This window comes from Oncorhynchus mykiss, chromosome 1 (genome assembly GCF_057628025.1).
Source record: "Oncorhynchus mykiss isolate SJ-2025 chromosome 1, ASM5762802v1, whole genome shotgun sequence".
Taxonomy (NCBI): Eukaryota; Metazoa; Chordata; class Actinopteri; order Salmoniformes; family Salmonidae; genus Oncorhynchus; species Oncorhynchus mykiss.
Genome location: NC_143022.1, coordinates 66520211 through 66544324, shown reverse-complemented (window position 1 = coordinate 66544324; position 24114 = coordinate 66520211). Strand labels below are relative to the sequence as shown.

The 24114-nt window shown below is 40.5% G+C and overlaps 1 protein-coding gene across 1 annotated transcript in view; it reads right to left on the bottom strand.

Moving 5' to 3' along the window:
• Window positions 1-24114, bottom strand: part of dntt (deoxynucleotidyltransferase, terminal) — a 145999-nt gene that overhangs the window by 87370 nt on the left and 34515 nt on the right. Inside the window, exons 4-6 of the mRNA XM_021607961.3 lie at window positions 15750-15920; window positions 3600-3671; window positions 3252-3375 (exon numbers count right to left, since the gene is read on the bottom strand). Of these exons, the coding sequence (XP_021463636.2) occupies window positions 3252-3375; window positions 3600-3671; window positions 15750-15920 (367 nt within the window). The remainder of the gene's footprint in view (window positions 1-3251; window positions 3376-3599; window positions 3672-15749; window positions 15921-24114) is intronic.

Sequence of the window (24114 nt, the reverse complement as noted above, 5' to 3'; positions counted from 1 at the left end):
TCTGTCCAATCTTGTGACAGAAGAAAGAAACTAAAACACAACATTTATGAATTGTAACAAGCATGGTAACAAGCATTTGTTTTTACACCTCTATAATTACAGACTGCAATTACCATCAGTTACATTTTGTTGTTACAGTGTAACTATGAGTCATTACAATTAACCACAACAGTTGTTATTGTAATTACACATGTAGTTACACTGTAATAAGGACCTCTTAAAATGAAGTGTTACCGAACGTTACGCTCTTGCTAAGAAGTCCTTGTGCTGGGTTTCTCTCTCACAAAAAAACCCCACTCAAGAGCAACTGAGAAAGAGGGCGAGTAAACACAACCTAATAGCTCTCTAATACTCTACAATAAGTGGGAATTTAACTTAATGGATGTTCAAGGACCCCTGCCTGGCCATCCTCTCCCCAAAATAAAATCTCCTCTTCTCGCCTCACCTCACTGTCAAATGGCATCATTGTTGATTAGATGTTTGTTTGTTTTTTCATTAGGCTATTACATCTGGAACCATGGGGCCCATTTACTGGACACTCATCGACAACATGGACACAAATATAAATAATCTGAGGTAAAAAAATATATATATTAAAAAGTAGAATGTAAAAAAAATAAAGATAATTCAAGTGTACATTCTCAAAGTGTCCATAGAATCGGCAAATTACCTGTTAAGTATCATAGTTTTTTTTAAATGTCCTTAAGTCCGTTGAGACACTTTGAAGTTGTTCATTTCAACTATTATTCTCCCAACAAGATTGCACCATTTTGTATATGTGACATGCATCAATAAGGTTATGGAATAATCCATTCCCCTGTTGACAGTGAAAACTGAATCGAACTTTGTGGCTTTTCCCCACCAGTCTGAATAACACATGTTAATCCCGGCCTCCATCTTTCTGCTCCTACCTACTTCTACCCCCACACTGAAATGTTGACTCTCCCCCTCCTCTAAGTTTAGGAAACGGTTCCATGTCAGCCAGTAATCCCACGGTACACCATCTTGATTTCACTGGGATTTCACAAGGGGAGAGATTTGGTTATCATTACTGCTTAGTAACTGGATATTGCTGTAGAACAGAAAATAAAATAGTGTATTATGACTTTGCAAAGCCAATGGTAGAATCACAAAAATAAAATATGTACTGTACAATACCATATACAGTGCCCTCAGAAAGTATTCACACTCTTTGACGTTTTCAAGATGTTGTTGTATTACAACCTGCATTTTAAATTGATCAATAGAGATTTTGTGTTTTTGGACAAAAATAAACAGAATAGAGCTAAGCACAGGCAAAATCCAAAGGAACACTTCCAACAGACACACAATACCACATAATGTTAAAGTGGAATTATGTTTTTAGAAATGTTTACATATTTATGTGCAAAACTGATAGAGACATACCCCAAGCGACTTACAGCTGTAATCGCAGCAAAAGGTGGCGCTACAAAGTATTAACTTAAGAGGGCTGAATAATTTTGCACGCCCAATTTTTCAGTTTTTGATTTGTTAAAAAAAGTTTGAAATATCCAATAAATGTCGTTCCACTTCATGATTGTGTCCCACTTGTTGTTGATTCTTCACAAAAAAATACAGTTTTATATCTTTATGTTTGAAGCCTGAAATGTGGCAAAAGGTCGCAAAGTTCAAGGGGGCCGAATACTTTCGCAAGGCACTGTAACTTCCAACAGACACTGGGAGACTAATTCACCTTCCAACAGACAATTACCTAAAACACAAGGCCAAATATACACCGGAGTAGCTTACCAAGACGACATTGAATGTTCCTGAGTGGCCTAGTTACAGTTTGAAAGTCTATGCCAAGACTTGAATGATCTTGCAATGATCACCAACCAACTTGACAGAGCTTGAAGAATTTTTTTAAGAATAATGGGAAAATATTGTACAATCCAGATGTGCAATGCTCATAGTCTCACTCAGACAGGCTCACAGCAGTAATCTCTGCCAAAGGTGATTCTGACTTGTATTGACTCAGGGGTTTAAATACTTATCTAATCAAGTTAAATTTGTGTTTTTTTTATCACTCAAAAAATTTCAATAAATCTTCCATTTTGACATTACAGAGTATTTTCTGTAGATCGTTGACACAAAAAAAGACAATTAAAGCCATTTTAATCCCACTTTGTAACAACAAAATGTGTAAAAATGAATGGGGGGGGAATACTTTCTGAACGCACTGTAGTTACCTACTACCATGTCCTGTAGCAGAGTTTTTAGAAAAGACCATCTTGAAAGTATATTTTTATTTTATTGTACTCTTTCCTTTACCTTTTAGGCTCCATGTTGTGACTATGGTATTGTATTTCATTGTTGTTTCATTTTTTGCAAGAAAATAAATGTAATTGTTGCAAGCTATAGAAGCATGCTGGAGTCTAGTCCCTTTTTTTTGCTAGTCTTTAAAAAATAAAATATTGGTATGTAACTGTTATGAAAGTTGTATTGCCAAATTGGTTTTGTATTTAAACGCAACTTTAAACGTGTACATGACACTGCAACAAAATTTCCCCACGGTGACAATAAAATCAGTAAGTAAGTCTGGTCAAGTGGTAACGCCGCTGACTCTGGTCCACATATCACCCCATAGGCGCTGGTACGATCTGCCACTTTATGGCCCAGTCCCATCTGTCTCCACTTTAATTTATTTAATCTCTTAACCCCAAATGGCTGCTTGCCAAAGACTTCCAAACCTGGCTAAACAACTTAAAAATATAATATAATATGTGACAAGCAAATCATCATTCTCATATTGAAAGTCAGGGAACGTTTTTGGGCTTTATGTTAATGAGGGCCTTCTCTCCCAAGCTGATTGATGAGTGTCAAGGTTTACTCTTTATAACAACTAATTGATTTGCATTATGAATCCCCCTTGTTAGGTTCTCATTGTGTTCCTTCACCTACGGTCTCAGCTTATCACTGTAAAGTGCCAACTGTCTGGGGGTCAACTGCTACTTTTAGAGCATCGGATATAGAACCTACTCTGGGACATTACCTTAACAGAATGAGAGACTGGGGCCCGTAAAAGCGTATCAGGTTAGAAGTGCTGATTTAGGATCAGGTCCTCCCTTTTCATAGAATCGTATTCCGCGACCTTTTGTGAATGCAATCCCAGAGACAGAGATACCAGCAATTAAGGCAATATCAAAACTAAGATAATTTAAGAGCAGCTACATATTAGTGTTCTGATATCAAAACAAAGGGAGGAGGTTGTGTGCTACTCCTGTTCATACCAGCTCTCTGCATCCTGTTCAACTGGATGTTGGGCTCGGCCAGAATCTCCTTGAGTGAGCGCAGCCCTCTGCGGTACCACTTCTCAGCAGTTTTGGGTCCAACCCCGAACACACTGGTGAACAGCTGGCAAGAAAACATTGATGTACACAAAATAACATGTTGTCAGATGGGATCTCTTTGGGGGGAGGAATTACTGGTATGGGTTCTATTTAAGTCTTGCTGGCAGCGTTTGTATGGCGTATAAAATTAGAATTTGGCAGAAATGTATAGCAAATTAAACTATGATATCTATCACTTAAAAATAATTTCACAAGAAAATTGAAAAGAGTTCCTTTTGATCCACTTACCTTAAGTGCCTGATATCGTTCATCACTCTGTACCTCTTCAACTTTAAAGGAGCGGCCAAATATAAGGATCTCCTGTAAAACAAAATCAAATAGACGGCATTACTATGTTGATTTATCCTTCCAAACTTCTGTTGAGTCATTTGTGGTTTAAATTTAAAAAAAAACTTCTATAGCTTGATTGCTCTTCATTTTTAGAATAGATGTATTTTTTATATTTTTTTATTATTTAACCTTTATTTTATCAGGGAGTCATACTGAGACCAAGGTTTCTTTTATAGATAAGACCTGAAGTACAGAAATTACAGAAAATATATGCATCAAAATATAAATACAAAATGCAAGCAGAAAGAAAAACACAGTCATAAAAAACAAGCGCGTTCATCAGTAATAAGGTCCTCAATCAGCTTTATGAATCGCCCCAGAGGCACCAGAACATCACATTCATCAGTAATAAGGTCCTCAATCAGCTTTCTGAATTACCCTAGAGGCTCCAGAACATCACATTCATCAGTAATAAGGTCCTCAATCAGCTTTCTGAATTACCACAGAGGCTCCAGAACATCACATTCATCAGTAATAAGGTCCTCAATCAGCTTTATGAATTACCCTAGAGGCACCAGAACATTACATTCATCAGTAATATGGTCCTCAATCAGCTTTATGAATCGCCCCAGAGGCACCACAACATCACATTCATCAGTAATAAGGTCCTCAATCAGCTTTATGAATCGCCCCAGAGGCACCACAACATCACATTCATCAGTAATAAGGTCCTCAATCAGCTTTATGAATCGCCCCAGAGGCACCACAACATCACATTCATCAGTAATAAGGTCCTCAATCAGCTTTATGAATCGCCCCAGAGGCACCACAACATCACATTCATCAGTAATATGGTCCTCAATCAGCTTTATGAATCGCCCCAGAGGCACCACAACATCACATTCATCAGTAATAAGGTCCTCAATCAGCTTTATGAATCGCCCCAGAGGCACCACAACATCACATTCATCAGTAATAAGGTCCTCAATCAGCTTTATGAATCGCCCCAGAGGCACCACAACATCACATTCATCAGTAATAAGGTCCTCAATAAGCTTTCTGAATTACCCCAGAGGTACTAGAACATCCCATTCATCAGTAATAAGGTCCTCAATCAGCTTTCTGAATTACCCCAGAGGCACCAAAACATCACATTCATCAGTAATAAGGTCCTCATATAAGCTTTCTGAATTAACCCAGAGGCATCAGAACATCACATTCATCAGTAATAAGGTCCTCAATCAGCTTTCTGAATTACCCAAGAATTACATTCATCATTTATAAGGTCCTCAATCAGCTTTCTGAATTACCCCAGAGGTACTAGAACATCCCATTCATCAGTAATAAGGTCCTCAATCAGCTTTCTGAATTACCCCAGAGGTACCAGAACATCACATTCATCAGTAATAAGGTCCTCAATCAGCTTTCTGAATTACCCCAGAGGCACCAGAACATCACATTCATCAGTAATAAGGTCCTCAATCAGCTTTATGAATCGCCCCAGAGGCACCACAACATCACATTCATCAGTAATAAGTTCCTCAATCAGCTTTCTGAATTACCTAAGAGGCACCACAACATCACATTCATCAGTAATAAGGTCCTCAATCAGCTTTCTGAATTACCCCAGAGGCACCAGAACATCACATTCATCAGTAATAAGGTCCTCAATCAGCTTTATGAATCGCCCCAGAGGCTCCAGAACATCACATTCATCAGTAATAAGGTCCTCAGTCAGCTTTCTGGATTACCCCAGAGGCACCAGAACATCACATTCATCAGTAATAAGGTCCTCAATCAGCTTTATGAATCGCCCCAGAGGCACCACAACATCACATTCATCAGTAATAAGGTCCTCAATCAGCTTTATGAATCGCCCCAGAGGCACCACAACATCACATTCATCAGTAATAAGGTCCTCAATAAGCTTTCTGAATTACCCCAGAGGTACTAGAACATCCCATTCATCAGTAATAAGGTCCTCAATCAGCTTTCTGAATTACCCCAGAGGCACCAGAACATCACATTCATCAGTAATAAGGTCCTCATATAAACTTTCTGAATTACCCCAGAGGCACCAGAACATCACATTCATCAGTAATAAGGTCCTCAATCAGCTTTCTGAATTACCCAAGAATTACATTCATCATTTATAAGGTCCTCAATCAGCTTTCTGAATCGCCCCAGAGGCACCAGAACATCACATTCATCAGTAATAAGGTCCTCAGTCAGCTTTATGAATCGCCCCAGAGGCACCACAACATCACATCCATCAGTAATATGGTCCTCAATCAGCTTTATGAATCGCCCCAGAGGCTCCAGAACATCACATTCATCAGTAATAAGGTCCTCAATCAGCTTTCTGAATTACCCAAGAGGCACCACAACATCACGTTCATCAGTAATAAGGTCCTCAATCAGCTTTATGAATTTCCCTTGAGGCACCAAAACATCACGTTCATCAGTAATAAGGTCCTCAATCAGCTTTCTGAATTACCCTAGAGGCACCACAACATCACGTTCATCAGTAATAAGGTCCTCAATCAGCTTTATGAATTTCCCTTGAGGCACCAAAACATCACGTTCATCAGTAATAAGGTCCTCAATCAGCTTTCTGAATTACCCAAGAGGCACCACAACATCACGTTCATCAGTAATAAGGTCCTCAATCAGCTTTATGAATTTCCCTTGAGGCACCAAAACATCACGTTCATCAGTAATAAGGTCCTCAATCAGCTTTATGAATTTCCCTTGAGGCACCACAACATCACGTTCATCAGTAATAAGGTCCTCAATCAGCTTTATGAATTTCCCTAGAGGCACCACAACATCACGTTCATCAGTAATAAGGTCCTCAATCAGCTTTATGAATTTCCCTTGAGGCACCAAAACATCACGTTCATCAGTAATAAGGTCCTCAATCAGCTTTCTGAATTACCCAAGAGGCACCACAACATCACGTTCATCAGTAATAAGGTCCTCAATCAGCTTTATGAATTTCCCTTGAGGCACCAAAACATCACGTTCATCAGTAATAAGGTCCTCAATCAGCTTTATGAATTTCCCTTGAGGCACCAAAACATCACGTTCATCAGTAATAAGGTCCTCAATCAGCTTTATGAATTTCCCTTGAGGCACCAAAACATCAAATTCAACAACATTTTGAAGATCTGTAGTTTATTTGTGGAACAGAAAACTAAAAGCTGATTTCTTAAAAGGAATTTCCAGAGTTAGCCATCCCGGAGACCAGACATGGTAACTCATAAGTCTAAAGTTTAGTAGTCATTTATTAAGGTAGGTACAGTGGGAGTTTTTGTAAAAGGGCTTTAAACATGAAAACATAGCAATGTATCAACCTACGTGACATCAAAGAGGGCCAACCAACTTTCTGGTGGAGAATGCAGTGATGAGTACTAAAACATAGTCCAGGACCGATAGGAACATCGACTGAATAATCTGCTTTCTACTATTTAGCGAGAGGCAGGACCTATTTCTAAAGAAGAAGCCCATTTTTATTCTCAGCTTATTAACTAACTCATCAATATGCTTTTTAAAAAGTCAGCTTTTCATCTATCCAGATGCCCAGATATTTGTACGCAAGGAAATGATCAATATGGACACCATCCAAAGATGTTTAAATCATCAAGAGTTATTTATATGAGCTTTAGATCTCGAAATATGCAGTACCTTCAGAAAGTATTCATACCCCTTGAAGTATTCCACATTTTGTTGGTTTACAGCCTGAATTCAAAATTAATTAAATATTTTTTTCCCGCTACACACAATACCCCATATTGAGAAAATTAAAACATGTTTTTATAAATGTTAGAAAATGTGTTGAAAATGAAATACAGAAAAATTACATTTACAGACGTATTCACACCCTTGAGTCAAAACTTTATACAATCACCTTTGGCAGCGATTACAAATGTGAGTCTTTCTGGGTAAGCCTCTTAAGAGCTTTCCACACATGGATTGTGCAACTTTTGCCCATCATTATAAAAAAAAAAAATGATTCAAGCTCTGTCAAATTGGTTGTTGATCATTGCTACACAACCATTCAGGACTTGCGATAGATTTTCAAGTAGATCCTTTAGAGTCTATTGACGAACCCCATCAAAATCTATCCATCATTAAGAGTCTGTTGACGCACCTGTGTGTCAATCTACAATGGTGTTTGTCAGACCGTGAAACATCCCGAAAATCGCTCTTTTCACGAAAACGTCTGTAGCGTCCCAACGGTTTGGGCTACAAACTATTATGACCACCCTATGGAAAGGGGAGACAAGTGTCACAGGACTCATCTGAAGGTAACCCATACAAACAAATGGAAGTATGGAGGTAGTTGTGTGCCAACAAAACTAAAGGGTTAAATATGTGTCCAAAAAAAACAAAAATATTTCCTGAGCTTTCTTATATCTCCTAGGTGTAGAATCAATCAATCAAATGTATTTATAAAGCCCTTTTTACATCAGCAGATGTCACAAAGTGCTATACAGAAACCCAGCATAAAAACCCAAACAGCAAACAATGGAGATGTTGAAGTACGGTGGCTAGGAAAAACTCCCTAGAAAGGCAGGAACCGAGGAAGAAACCTAGAGAGGAACCAGGCTCTGAGGGGTGGCCATTCCTCTTCTGGCTGTGCCTTGGTGGAAAGTACATGGCCATAAGAGTACATGGCCATTTAAAGCCAGATTGTTCTTCAAGATGTTCAAACATTCCTAGATGACCAGCAGGGTCAAATAACAAAAACAGCAGTTGTAGAGGGTGGAACAGGTCAGTACCTCAGGAGTAAATGTCAGTTGGCTTTTCATAGCTGATCATTCAGAGGTCGACCCTTCAAAACCTTATTCCTTATAATTTATTTTTTGAATGTCTTTCTTGCCATTAATGAATGTGTTATTCAATGCGTTGCTATTGGCTATAGTAGTAAAGGCCAAATTCAAACATGTTTTTATATAATGTTTTTATACCTGAAGGGGTTGTGAAATTCAAAATCAAATAGCTAAATGATCCATGGTATGGCCATCTTAAAGCAATTCCATATGTTAGCTTAGTACCCCCTAGGTTTTCCTCTCAGATTTTGCCTGTGCTTAGCTCCATTCCGTTTCTTTTTTATCATGAGAAACTCCCTAGTCCTTAACAATTACAAGCATACCCATAACATTACGCAGCCACCACTATGCTTGAAAATATGGAGAGTGGTAAACAACGATGTGTTGTATTTTATTTGCCCCAAACATAGCACTTTGTATTCAAGAGAAAAAGTTCATTAGTGCTGTGTTGCAAACAGGATGCATGTTTTGGAATATTTGTATTCTGTACAGGCTGCCTTCTTTTCACACTGTCAATTAGGTTATTATTGTGCAGTAACTACAATGTTGTTGATCTATCCTCAGTTTCTTCTACACAGTTTTAAAGTCAATATTGGCCTTATGGTGAAATCCCTGAGTGATTTCCTTCCTCTTCGGTAACTGAGTTAGGAAAGATGCCTGTATCTTTATAGTGACTGGGTGTATCGATAGACCATCCAAAGTGTCATGAATTGTCACGCCCTGACCTGAGAGAGCCTTTTTATGTCTCTATTTTGGTTTGGTCAGGGTGTGATTTGGGTGGGCATTCTATGTTCTGTATTCTATGTTCTTTAGTTCTATGTTTTGGCCGTGTATGGTTCTCAATCAGGGACAGCTGTCTATCGTTGTCTCTGATTGGGAATCATACTTAGGCAGCCTTTTCCCCTTTGTTATTTGTGGGAAGTTGACTTTGTTAGGGGCATTATAGCCGAAGTTAAGCTTCACGGTCGTTTCCTTGTTTTCTTGTTTTGTTGGCGACATTCATTCTATTAAAAAGGAATATGTACGCTCACAACGCTGCACTTTGGTCCACTTATTCCTTCCAGGAAGACGGCCGTGACATGAATAATTGAATAATGCCACCATGCTCAAAGGGATATTGAATGTCTGCTTTTTTTGCCATCTACCAATAGGTCCCCTCCTCTGCGAAGCATTGGACAACATCCCTGGTTTTTGTTGATGAATCTGTATTTGAAATTAACTGCTCGATTGAGGGACCTAACCGATAATTGTATGTGTGGGGTACAAAGATGATGTAGTCATTCAAAAACCATATTAAACACCATTATCAGACACATAGTGAGTCCATGCAACACACTATGTGACTTTTTCAGCACATTTTTACTCCTGATCTTATTTAAGCTTGCCAAAAAAAAGGGGTTGAATTCTCAAGACATATCAGCTTTTCATTTGTAATTAATTTGTAAAAATGTCCAAAAACATAATTACACTTTGACGTCATTGCGTATTGTGTGTAGTGACAGAAATCTAAATGTAATCCATTTTAAATTCAGGCTGTAACACAACAAAATGTGGAAAAAGTCCAGGGGTGTGAATACTCTGAGGGCACTGTACTTAGTTTATCCTGCATTCAAAACTAATTTCAGTTGAATGACTTTTTTCTGTAATACAATTAAGGCATACTGCAGTTATACGTACATAGCATATAATCGACATACAAGTGCAGTGTTGGTAATGTAAACAGTAAAAAGTACAGGGCTCAGAATTGACCCCTGCAGGACAAATGTTATTATGTCTAAAAAAAACGTATTTAACACTATCAGTAGATACACATTGAATTCTATCTGTTAAGTCATTTTTAAACCAGTTACATGTAGCCTGATCTAGGCCAATGGAGGATACCCTCTGCATTAGCAATGAGTGATCAACTGTATTGAAGGCCTTTGACAGGTTAATTAAAAGGGCAGCACAATGGTGCCTTTTATCCATACAGTTAACCACATCATTTATACCTAGGGATGCAGCAGAGATAGTCCTACAACCTGGTGTAAAGCCCAACTGATGTACATTTAGAATATATTTCAAAAATAGGAACGATCTTAGCTGAGAATTAATCAAGGATTCTAATATTTTAGATAGGCAACAAAGTTTAGAAATAGGGCAATAACTAATTAGGTCATAAGGGTCACCACCTCTGTGAAGAGGGAGTACATGGGCCACCTTTCAAACCTTGGGGATAGTACGAGATATAATTGTAAGGTAAAAAGTATGGGTTAATGATACAGCAATCAGGGGGGCAGAGAGCTGAAGTAAAAAATGGATCAAGCATATCAGCCCCAGTGGATTTTTTACAACTTTAATCTTAAGCAAGGCATCTAGCACATCACAGGTAGTAAATTGTTGAAATGAAAACAAAGATTCACTAGAAGTCGGCGAGTTAACCGTCAAGTAAGCTAGAGACTGGCAGAGGGAAGAGCAATTGATTGACTGACCAGGGTCAATTAAACCACAGCTTCTCTCAAATCAAAAGGCTACCGAGATAAAATTACGATTAAAAGCATCACTTATCCCATTCTTCTCAGTTATGATGCCAAAGTCAGACAGAACTTGTATGCTTCAGTGCATTTACTGTCCAACATTTTGAAGGACCACAAGCAGAGTCAGAGATAGAGCTTAAAAGTAGCTTGATTTAGCTTTCTTAATCGAGATTGTAAATCTGTTTCTCAGTTGTCTGAAAGATTGCCAGTACAGATTTCCTTGCTTTGTCCCAGGCGAGATTTCTTATCTCAATGAATTCAGATAGCTCTGAAGAAAACCAAAGGTTAGATCTATCTTTGACTCTGGTTAAGGGTGCCTTGAATTTTAAATACATCACAGACAGTGTCACTAGCTCCCACACCATACCTCCTCCTCCATGCTTCACGGTGGGAACCACACATGTGGAGATCATCCGTTCACTCACTCTGCGTCTCACAAAGATACAGCGGTTGGAACCAAAAAGCTCACATTTGGACTCATCAGACCAAAGGAGAGATTTATAATGTCCATTGCTCATGTTTCTTGGTCCAAGCAAGTCTCTTCTTGTTGGTGTCATTGAGTGGTGGTTTCTTTGCAGCAATTCGACTATGAAGGCCTGATTCACGCAGTCTCCTCTGAACAGTTGAAGTTGAGATGTGTCTCCTACTTGAACTCTGTGAAGCATTTATTTGGGCTGCAATCTGAGGTGCAGTTAACAATGAACTTATCCTCTGCAGCAGAGGTAACTCTGTGTCTTCCTTTCCTGTGGCTGTCCTCATGAGAGCCAGTTTCATCATCGTGCTTGATGGTTTTTGCAAATGCACTTGAAGAAACTTTCAAAGTTCTTGAAATTTTCCATATTCAAATAATGATGGACAGTCATTTCTTTTTGGTTATTTGAGCTGGTCTTGCCATAATATGGACTTGGTCTTTACCAAATTGTGATATCTTCTGTATACCTCCCCTACCTTGTCACAACACAACTGATTGTCTCAAACTCATTAAGAAGGAAAGAACTTCCACATATTGACTTTTAACAAGGCACACCTGTTAATTGAAATGCATTCCAGGTGACTACCTCATGAAGCTGGTTGAGAGAATGCCAAGAGTGTGCAAAGCTGTCATCAAGGCAAAGGGTGGCTACTTTGAAGAATCTCAAATATAAAATATATTTTGATTTACTTTTTTGGTTACTACATGATTAAAAAAAAAATATTCCATAGTTTTGATGTCTTCACTATTATTCTTTAATGTAGAAAATAGTCAAAGTAAAGAAAAACCCTGGAATGAGTAGGTGTGTCCAAACTTTTGATGGGTACTGTACTTCAATGTCTCTTTTAATCATGTTTCCAAAAGAACCAGAATGTCAATTGTCTCCATTTTAGCCCAACCCCCTAGGATATTTAAAGCCAGAGGTGGTATTCAGCTCATTCCCATAAGAGCTAATTTGTTATTTGCTATTTGTTGAGTGAGCTGAGACTTTGCCAAGGTCTCTGGCCAACCACGTGAGAGCAATTCAGACGGAACATTCGACAGACCTACCCCAAGTTGCTGGATACAGGGGGTGGGGCGGGATCTGGGTGAGCAGTGTTGGCAGAGCTCAGTCCACCCTGACGAAGCTCTTGCCAACTGAGTGGAACTGCTGTATTGGACCGGATTTTCTTCCGATGCTCCATTCTGGGTGTGCACAGGAGCCTTGCTGTGGCTTCTGTTGCAGGGTTGGGACTGCCATTCGGGGCCGGAGTGTTCTAGGCCTATCCTGGGGATGGGAGTAGGGGGGGTAACCAGAACTAGCCTGTGAGAGAGGTTGTGTGGGAATTGAGGAGGGTGGTATGGAGTGTTGTGGCACTGGGAAAGCTCCAAACCCTCAGCATATGAGGGCTGATTATATTAATGATACATGTATCTCAGTTGGTAGAGCATGACGCTTGTAACGGCAGGGTAGTGGGTTCCATTCCCGGGACCACCCATACATAAGAATGTATCCACGCTTGAATGTAAGTCGCTTTGGATAAAAGCATCTGCTAAATGGCTGTGTGACTGATACATGGTGTGGACTACATCATGTGGTGCACTATCCTCAACAGTCTTTTGCCAGACCCTAGGTTGTGGTCGGTGCTGTGTAGAGCTGGGCTGAGTTGAGGTGGGCCTGGTCTGGGGCAGTGTTCCTGGCTGTTCTCCAGTCTCTGTGAAGCACCACCGGAGGCATGTCTAAAGGAGTGTCCAACTTGTCTCAGGAAGTTGTTAGCTGGTCTGCTGCTCCTATGGGGTGAGGTGGACTAGCCACCCAGAGAAACAGACTCTTTGAACAAGTGTGTATTATCATACAGTCAGTCCAGAATAAGGGTGGGATGGTAGACCGATTTTATATTTGGCCATTTAGCACAATCCCGGGAGAGGCTGGCATTTAATACTTTCGATAGTGGCAGGGTGAAAATCTCTCCTCCGGGAGAAAGATGGACATTACAATCATGGCATCTGGGAAGGTGGTAGAGAACCTCTCCACCACCCTTGAAAGTGATGTGGCCACCTTTTCCTGCTGAGCATGCAGGTCATTGGTTCCAGTATGCACAATGACAAGGCTCGGTGAGCCAAGCTGGGCCACTGTCAGGAGCTGCATGGGTCTGTAAGATGTGGGGCACCACAACTTAGCCACCACCCTATTTTTAAAAAAAAGTTAATGCTCATTCATTCATTTTCCAATGGAGTCCATCGTCAAAACAATGTCAGGCTTCTTCTCAAGCCTGTGGAGGACGGCAGGAGTGAGAGCAATCACAGGCCGTGAGACTGGGGTGGATGGGGTCAGCTGGGTTGGTGGATAGGTTGATTGGGTTGGCTGAATGTTTGGGACAGTTGATGGGTCCTTGTTCAACAGTTTGCTGGGTTCTAGGTTTTTACTGGACTCTTTAAGGGCTAATTCCTGCCTTAGGTCCTGGAGATGGCTTATATTGACTTTGGTGGACAGTTCCTCTCGTATTCTGTGTACTTCCGTCCTGAGAGACTGGTTGTCCTCCTCAATGCACCTGATAGCATAATGTAACTAACGCATTTCATCCCTATGCTGCCGCACCAGGCTGATCTCCTCTTCTGAAATGCTGTGATACTGCAAGTGTCACATGTAAGAGTGGCATGCTGAGATCTATGTCTGCTGCCGGAAGGGGAAGGAGAGGGACAACATCCTGGGACACAAAGGAAGTGGACGCTGTTGTAGGCAGTTTTGGTGGAGAGGTTTTGAGTTTGGTAAATTGACAAATGTATCCAGACTAGCCTCCGAAACTTGAACCATCACAGTGCCGTAATTATAATATTAATGTTACATTTGGGGGTGGAATCAATGTGTAATTGCCTCATTGTTAAATTTTCGGACATTTTAAGTACATTATTGGCCTTGTGAAGAGCGGTGTGCCAAGCATTGGGATCATCTGTGTAGAACAGAAGGTCTCCTTTGATTTCCTTGTTCGCTTTTAGGATGAAGTCTACCCTCAACTGTTCACATATAATAAAATAACAACAAATAAAAATAAAAAAATGCAATTTAAAGGAGGAGCTCTTCCTAAGTGCTGCTGCTCATGGAATTTGTTGCTAGGAGTACTTAAAGTACCCCTCTGATACTCATTTCCATTCCTATTATATAAATAATAGCTTTGGTATAGTAAAGCATCGGATTAATTCCAGTTTTATAGCTGTAATGAAAAGCTCAGGGTGTAATTTTACACAGCTCCGACTGTTTGTTTTGAACAGGCTTTGTTCCCGGGCCTAATAGTGTTCTAATCTCCAGGGAGCACAACTCATTTGCTGGTCACATTTTAACTGTCTCCATATCACATTTATCAAAGATGTAAAAGCAGTAGGCACCAAGGCGCTGCATAGGGTGTAGGATGAAAACTCCAAACAACATCACAGTTATGTAACAGTAGCATCATTGGACATCTCAGAGGACACAACTATCGGAGAAGCGTTTATTTAAAAAAAACTTTGAGGTTGTTCTGTTGTAATTTGCTGTCATCTGCTTCCACTCTGTTTCGACTGTGTGTGTGTGTGTGTTTGTGTGTGTGTGTGTGTGTGTGTGCATGAAAAAAGACTACAAAGCAGTATTTTGGTTTACTTTACTATTTTAACAACGAACATCAGCTAAAGCAGAGTAGACATTTCTGCCTTGAGTCCACTGCTCAACACAGGAGGTTGGTGGCACCTTAATTGGGGAGAACAGGCTCATGGTAATGTCTGGTGCGGAATCAGTACATCAAACACATGGTTTCCAGGTGTTCGATGAAATGCCATTTGCTCCGTTCCGGCCATTATTATGAGCCGTCCTCCCCTCAGTAGCCTCCACTGCTGCATCTCCCCACTGGTTTTCAACCCTCAAGCCAAGGCCAAACCTCATCAAGCTCAGGGATACTGCTCTGACTTACTTTCTCATTGGGGTGCACACACACACACACCAATTGTTCATCACTACAACGGCCTCAGTGCTTGCTAAGCTACTGTTTAATCTCAGTGGGTCTTTACATTTTTCCCCTCTGATGTTCACTCAACAATACTCAACTCAGCGGTTGCTTACTGAGTGTCACTCCAATGTCCACGGACATGTGAAACGTTTGGGCTTCACTCTGTTTATTTTACTCTGTCTGTCTGTCTGTCTGTCTGTCTGTCTGTCTGTCTGTCTGTCTGTCTGTCTGTCTGTCTGTCTGTCTGTCTGTCTGTCTGTCTGTCTGTCTGTCTGTCTGTCTGTCTGTCTGTCTGTCTGTGTGAATTTATGCAGTGGAGCTGATGTTACCTCCATGACAGCCTTGGTGTGCTCACCCAGGCAGGGGAGGCCCTGGATGGCCCCCAGACAGTGCACTGCTGATGGCAGACTCTTCAGGACTGAGGCTGCTCGCCGGAATGCCAGACATGGACCCTTACTTTCATTGAACTCAGAATTCTCCGCCAGCTCCTCCAACACATCCTAAAGAGGAGGGGAAGGGGGAGGGAGAATAAAGAGAGATAAATAGAGAGAGGGGCACAATGAAAGGAGAGGGAAATATAAATATGTCAATGAGAAACAAAGATGGAAAAGGAAACACAAAATAATTGCAGTATGAGGTCAGAGAAATATAGGAAAAGGAGAGGAAATAAACCCAATTGAGGTATAGTGTGAGGAAAGAGAAAGAGAGAGAAAGAGAGAGAAACAAACAGAGATAGAGAGAGAAAGAGAGAGAGAGAGAGAGCGAGAGAGATGTGTCAGGTGTGCAATCACACGTCAGATGCATTGACCTGTGGTGGCAGTTAGACAGGGATCGGAGCACACAATCCCCCTCTCCCTCTCTCCTTCCCCTCTACCTCTTCCCCCCATCCATCTCTCTCCCCGCCGCGGTAGACCCCGACACACAGGCCTCTTCCGTATGACCGCACAGCGATATTTGGGTCGGTGTGCGCCGGAGAGGAACCTGTCATTTTCCACTTGTTCACAACAGGCCCCCGAGGGGCCTGCGGTGCTGCTGTGGACTTTCCTCTCTGAAGCAACATGGTGGTCCAACGAAAGGAAAGAACAACTGTCAGGAGTTTTCAATTTTGGTTTTTTCAATAGAAGGATATTGCCAGGAGGGAGAGAGGGGGGGATTTATGCATGAGCAGTCTCAGAGGACATCGTGTTCCGGGGAAGAGAAGCTTCCTTACTCACTGAGCAGTCCCAGAGGACACCATGTTCTAGAGAAGAGAAGCTTCCTTTCTGCTCTGCATTGATATACAGTACAGTAAAGTACAGACTAATGGTAAATGTAGGGATGTATATTAGGCATATTGCGCAGATAGAATAAACATAAGTAGCCGATAAAAAATATGTAGGCAATTAATGACTTTTAATACAGAATGCAAAGCATATTGTAATAAAAATATAAAGAGCAGTGGCGGCTCATCCGTTAGGGGCAGTGCCCCACTTGTGTTTGGTCCAAAAAATAAGACAAAATATCTAAGAAAAAAACATACAAAAAAAATCTTCTAAAATATATATTATATATACTGAACAAAAATATAAATGCAACATATAAAGTGCTGGTCCCATGTTTCATGAGTTTGTTTACATCCCTGTTAGTGAGCACTTCTCCTTTGCCAAGATAATCCATCCACCTGACAGGTGTGGCATATCAAGAAGCTGATAAAACAGCATGATCACTACACAGGTGCACTTGTGCTGTGGACAATAAAAGGCCACTTTAAAATGTGCAGTTTCGTCACACAACGCCACAGATTGGAATGCTGACTGCAGGAATGTCCACCAAAGCTGTTGCCAGAGAATTTCATGTTCTTTTCTCTACCATAAGCCGGCTCCAACGTAGTTTTAGAAAATTTGGCAGTACGTCCAACCGGCCTCACAACTGCAGACCATGTGTAACCACGCCAGCCCAGGACCTCCACATCTGGCTTCTTCACCTGTAGGATTGTCTGAGACCAGCCACCCGGACAGCTGATGAAACTGAGGAGTATTTCTGTCTGTAATAAAGCCCTTTTGTGAGGAAAAACTAATTATATGAAGAGTAACTCAGTAAAATGTCGACAGTAAAGCTGTCCCCATTCTACCGTATCTGATCTCATCCTCATCAGTGGCACTTTGCGAATGGCTGAATTATCCCCCCACCCCACCCCACCCCACCCACCCAGGTATTCACAAGGTGCCACTGATGAGGACGAGATCAGATAGGGTAAAATGGGGACATTTTTACTGTAGCTAATCCAACCTTTAAAACAGTGTTTCTCTTCAGTAGATCATGTTAGCAGTCGTGGCCAAGTTGGCAGGTTTCTTTTCTCCTGGTTTGGTTGAGTAGTGAGCTAGATCAGTGCAGTCACCCACAGCGTGGCCAGGCCATGGGTGATCTGTCCAGACATGCTGCTTCGGGTCAGCAGGCAAGACCTGAGCCCAGCCTGGCAGGAGACTCCACTGACCCATTTACAACACGTAGCGAGAGGATGACCTCAAACACACCGACAAGTATGCGCGCACACACACACACAGGAGTTCACACGCATGCATGCACACTCACACAACATACCAACACATATACACACACACACACACAGCTGGGCTCTGTTCACAGAGGGAGATAATGAGAGGATTGAGGCCTTAATTGAGAGGGGTGAGAGGGCAGGCTCCTGCTGTGGTGGGATACTCTGTCTGCACTGTGGGTCTGCCTGGAGAAGCTAGCTAGCTGGCTACTGTAGCAGAGGGAGCCTTAGCCATAATTCACATAGAACTACCATACAGTATGGGGCAACTTTCCACTGATTATGGGGGAAAATATCTCAGCTCCAATTGTTTGGTACAGGCATCTGCAACTTATGGCATAGGTGCCACAGCTGGCATGCAAGGGTATTTGCCTTGGCACACCAAGCAATTTTATAAAAATGTTGCATTAGTCCCAACACTGCATCCAATATATTATTACAGCCATTTATCATTCTCAATCTCGGAGTGGACAAGTTGTTTGCAGAGCTCACAACCCATGCTACACTTGTGAGAAACAAGTTTTGGTTTGTTTCCTTTTTGTCTTGGAGCACTCCATGTGAACATGTGTCTGGTTCTTTGTTCTGCCTGAGCAAGCATAGAGGTACATGGCCTGCGCCCAATCTATAAAAGTGCTCATTTGGGAATGTCTGATAGTATTTCTGATTGTCTTAACTCACCACCACTAATGAGCTGCGGAGCTTCTCAAAGTAATTTTTAATTGATCTCTGTTTTTTACACCCATTGAGAATGACAATAATTCCTTCTTCATTTAATATTTTTTAAACCAAGTTTATATTTATTTTGTCATTTTTTTGTTTGGGGTGGGGGAGGGGGCTATACGGGCACATTATTCATTTCAAATTATACATTTATAAAACATGTACCAGCAGGCTGCCACTCAAAATACAAATAACAGTAAGAAATGCATACAGAGTATTACCAATAATACATTCAGCATGAATACTGTGCTTTGCAAAAGTATTCATCCCCCTTGGTGTTTTTCCTATTTTCTTGCATTACAACCTGTAATTTAAATTGATTTTTATTTGGATTTCATGTAAAGGACATACACAAAATAGTCCAAATTGGTGAAGTGAAATTGCTATGAAGCCCCTAAATAAGATCTGGTGCAACCAATTACCTTCAGAAGTCACATAATTAGTTCAATAAAGTACATCTGTGAGCAATCTATCTGATCTGTTACATGATCTCAGTATATATACACGTGTTCTGAAAGGCCCCAGAGTCTGCAACACCACTAAGCAAGGGGCACCACCAAGCAAGCGACAACATGAAGACCAAAAAGCTCTCCAAACCGGTCAGGGACAAAGTTGTGGAGAAGTACAGATCGGGGTTGGGTTATAAAACACGGAGCACAATTTAAATACATTATTAAAAAATGGAAAGAATATGGCACCACAGCAAACCTGCCAAGAGAGGGCCGCCCACCAAAACTCACAGACCAGGCAAGGAGGGCATTAATCAGAGAGGCAACAAAGAGACCAAAGATAACAGCAGAGATGGGAGTATCTGTCCATTGGACCACTTTAAGCCGTACCCTCCACAGAGCTGGGCTTTAAGGAATTGTGGCCAGAAAAAAAGCCATTGCTTAAAGAAAAAAATATGTTTGGTGTTCACCAAAATGCATGTGGGAGACTCCCCAAACATATGGAAGAAGGTACTCTGGTCAGATGAGACTAAAATTGAGCTTTTTGGCCATCAATGAAACCCAACACCTCTCATCTCCCCGAGAACACCATCCTCACAGTGAAGCATGGTGGTGGCAACATCATGCCGTAGGGATGTTTTTCATCGGCAGGGACTGGGAAACTGGTCAGAATTGAAGGAATGGTGGATGCCGCTAAATACAGGGAAATTCTTGAGAGAAACCTGTTTCAGTCTTCCAGAGATTTGAGACTGGGACAGAGGTTCACCTTCCAGCAGGGCAATAACTTTAAGCATACTGCTAAAGCAACACTCGAGTGGTTTAAGGGGAAACATTTTAATGTTTTGGAATGGCTTGGTCAAAGCCCAGACCTCAATCCAATTGAGAATCTGTGGTATGACTTAAAGATTGCTGTACACCAGAGGAACCCATCCAACTTGAAGGAGCTGAAGCAGTTTTGCCTTGAAGAATGGGCAAAAATCCCAGTGGCTAGATGTGTCAAGCTTATAGAGACATACCACAAGAGACTTGCAGATGTAATTGCTGCAAAAGGTGGCTCTACAAAGTATAGAGTTTGTGGAGGTGAATAGTTATGCACGCTGAAGTTTTCCATTTTTTTGTCTTGTTTCTTGTTTGTTTCACAATAAAAAAAATATTTTGTATCTTCAAAAGAAATTGGGGTCACTCTCTTTTCAATGAGTTTTCTATGGGGATCTAGATTTCTGTGGCACTTGCTTGCAGTTCCAATCGCTTCCAATGGATGTCAACAGTCTTTAGAAATTGGTTGACGTTTTTCCTTTGAGAAATGAAGAAGTAGGGCAGTTCAGAATGAGGGTCGAGTGAAGTGTACTGTTTGTTGTTTTCGTCCTGTATTGAACACAGTTTATCCCGTCTTAAATTGTATTGATTATTTATGTTAACAAATACCTAAAGTTGTATTAGGAAAGTTGTTTGAAATGTTTGGAACAAGTTTACAGGTAACTTATTAGATATTTTGTATTCATGTTGCGCGAGTTGGAACCAGTGTTTTTCTGAATCAAACGCGCCAAATAAATTGACATTTTGGAGATATAACGACGGAACCACCATTTGTGATATTTATGGGACATATTGGATTGCCAACAAAAGAAGATCTTCAAAGGTAAGGCATGAATTATATCGTTATTTCTGTGTTTTGTGTCGCGCCTGGCAGGTTGAAATATGAATGTCATGTGTTTGTTTGGTGGGGTGCTATCCTCAGATAATCGCATGGTTTGCTTTCGCCGTAAAGCCTTTTTGAAATCTGACACGTTGGCTGGATATACAACAAGTGTAGCTTTAATTTGGTGTATTGCATGTGTGATTTCATGAAAGTTTAATATTTATAGTCATTTGAATTTGGCGCTCTGCCATTTCACCGGATGTTGTCGAGGGGTTCTGCTAGCGGAACGTCTAGACGTAACAAGTTAAACAAAACTACTTTAAAGAAAGATATACTCCTCACGCACATGGTTATTGGATAAAAAAAGACCATGTCAGACAGAGTTGAAATGTATTACATTTTGACTTTGCATCCCAATATTACAATTACAATATTACAATTTCTATACCTCACAGAAGACTGAAATATAACAACTGTTATAGAAACACAAACATAGAAACACCAGATTTTCATCGTTTTTTAATTAAAAATATGAATTCCATTCCACCCATGAGGCCAAAGAGAGCGCTTTTGGTTGTTGACTGCAGGAAAGGGCTACAGCAACTGGGATATTATTCCATCTTCTGAGGTCAGATTGAATTGATTTGAGTGTTCCGTTAATGTTTCTGGCATTAGTTTTATCTAAGGATGGACATACATCTACTCACAAGTATTTAAAATGTGAAATGATTGGGATTCCATAAATAGAGATGGAGTCCTCCATCGGGGTCTTGAGAGGCCCGATAGATTTATTTTATAACTTGAGATGAAGCTGAATTCATTTATGAACTTCAATGCATTTGGGAGTGATTGAGATACATTGTCTCAATATAATAAAATATTGTTTGTGTATAAAGAGATTTTAGTGACTTTGGAGGTCCTTCAATTGATGACTTGCCTTGGTCAGGGGTTCCGTGGATAATAACAATAGCAAAGGTGAAATTGGATCCCCTTGCCTGCTGCTGCTAGGGATTCTGAAGGTAGCAGAGCAGATATTGTCAGCCCTTTCCTACATTCAATGACCATAAGTGCCCGCTTTGGCCTCATGGGTGGAATGTTATTAATATATTTCATAATTTCATAAGAATATATACATTATTTATTTTTACGATGAAAATCCGGTGTTTCTATGTCAAACAATTGTGTTAGATTTCAGTCTTCTGTGATGTATATAAAGTGGAATATTGGGATACTAACTCAAAATTGAATACATTTCAACTCTATATCTGACATGGTATAGGTATCTTATTTTTTAAGCCCATAACCATGTGTGTGAGGTGTATACTTTGTTTCAAAGTAGATTTGTTTAAGACTTCCAGGAACCACTCTGTGTGACCCTGATTTAGCCCACTGCAGTAAAAAGTTAATGAAATTGGAGCCAATTCCCATATGTTCCAAGACAAACCAGAGATATGACCATTCTAGTCTATCAAAAGCTTTTTCTGCATCGAGAGATAATACAGCACAAGGAGCTGTTGTTTCTGATGAAGAATTTAAGATATGTAATAGTCTACGGAGGTTATCTGAGGAGAACGTTTTTTTAACAAACCTGCTTTGGTCCGTGTGGACTAATTTTGGTCTCAAGATGGGACAATAACCTTTTGGAAAACAGTTTCATATTTGTGTTTATCAAAGATAGGGGGTGATAGTGAGAACACTGGGTGGCATCCTTATAATTTCTAAATAAAAGCTAAATTAGTCATATATTCACATCTCTCTCAAAGGAACCTTTGTGAACAGCTGTTAACTCATTTCGACTAATAGTGGACCTAATTGATTCTAAACTTTAAATAGACCTCAGGAAAAATACCATCCCATCCAGGTTATTTCCATTTATTCATGATATCCAATGCCCCTTTGAGTTCATTAAGAGAGATTTGGACTTCCTCTGTTGAGAAAGGACTTTGCCTAGCTTGGTGTGGATTCACAATCAGAGGTGTACAGTTCTTTATAGAAGTTAAGTTCTGTCTTGACTTTGGAAAGAATAATAACTACCTGGTCTGAAAAGAGTGTTTGTAGAGAACACTCTTTTAAATGTTGTTAACTGCATAGTTAACAACATTTCCAATTATGATATCTTCTTTAGTAGTGATCTATTCAACCCACATGCAAACGCAGTTGCATAATGTTTTTATAAAACCTTTGGTGGCATCCCATAGAATCAACTGAATTTCTATAGATCATTATGAATTAGTGAGTTGAATGTCAAATTGATCATAGAGTGTAGGATTTTGTAGTAATGAAACGTTGAAATGGCATCTTGTGGCTCTTTTAGCACATTCTAATATTTGCCGTTTGCAGTAGTAGTTGTGGTTGCCAGGTATCACATTTTTATTTTCTTCGGCTATAATGGTGCCAGAAGAGAGGGCTGCCGTTTTATAGGCTCCCAACCAACAATATTCTTCTTCTTTTTTTTGCATTGTTTGTAATTAACTTTGTACATAATGTTGCTGCTACCTTCTCTTGTGACCGAAAAGAGATTCTGGACATCAGTACAGTGATCACTCACCTCGAACTAGACGAAGATATTTTCTTTAATGAGTCCGACGCAAAGGATATACTGCTGGACAAGGCCCAAATCCCCTTCATCAGCGTGAAGAAAATATGGAGAAAAAGGGGGATAAGGGTGGGGTGCCTTGTAAGAATTTGCAGACGAATAGGTAAACCAAAACTACCCTCAGTATTATTGGCCAATGTGCAATCATTGGAAAACAAACTGGACGATCTACGATTAAGACTATCCTACCAACGGGACATTAAAAACTGTAATATCTTATGATTCACAGAGACTTGAATGAACGATGACACAGATAATATAGAGCTGGCTGGTTCATTTCCTAATTTCTACCAGCATGTCACATGTGCAACCAGAGGAAAAAAACTCTAGACCACCTTTACTCCACACACAGCGATGCATACAAAGCTCTCACTAGCCCTCCCTTTGGCAAATCTGACCATAATTCTATCCTCCTGATTCCTGCTTACAAGCAAAAACTAAAGCAGGAGGTACCAGCAACTCGCTCAATACGGAAGTGGTCAGATGACGCGGATGCTACGCTATGGGACTGTTTTGCTAGCACAGACTGGAATATGTTCCGGGATTCATCCGATGACATTGAGGAGTATACCACCTCAGTCACCGGCTTCATCAATAAGTGCATCGACGACGTCGTACCCACAGTGACTGTAACGTACATTTCCCAACCAGAAGCCATGGATAACAGGTAACATCTTCATCGAACTAAAGGCCAGAGCTGCCGCTTTCAAGGAACGGGACACTAATCCAGACACTTATAAGAAATCCCGCTATGACC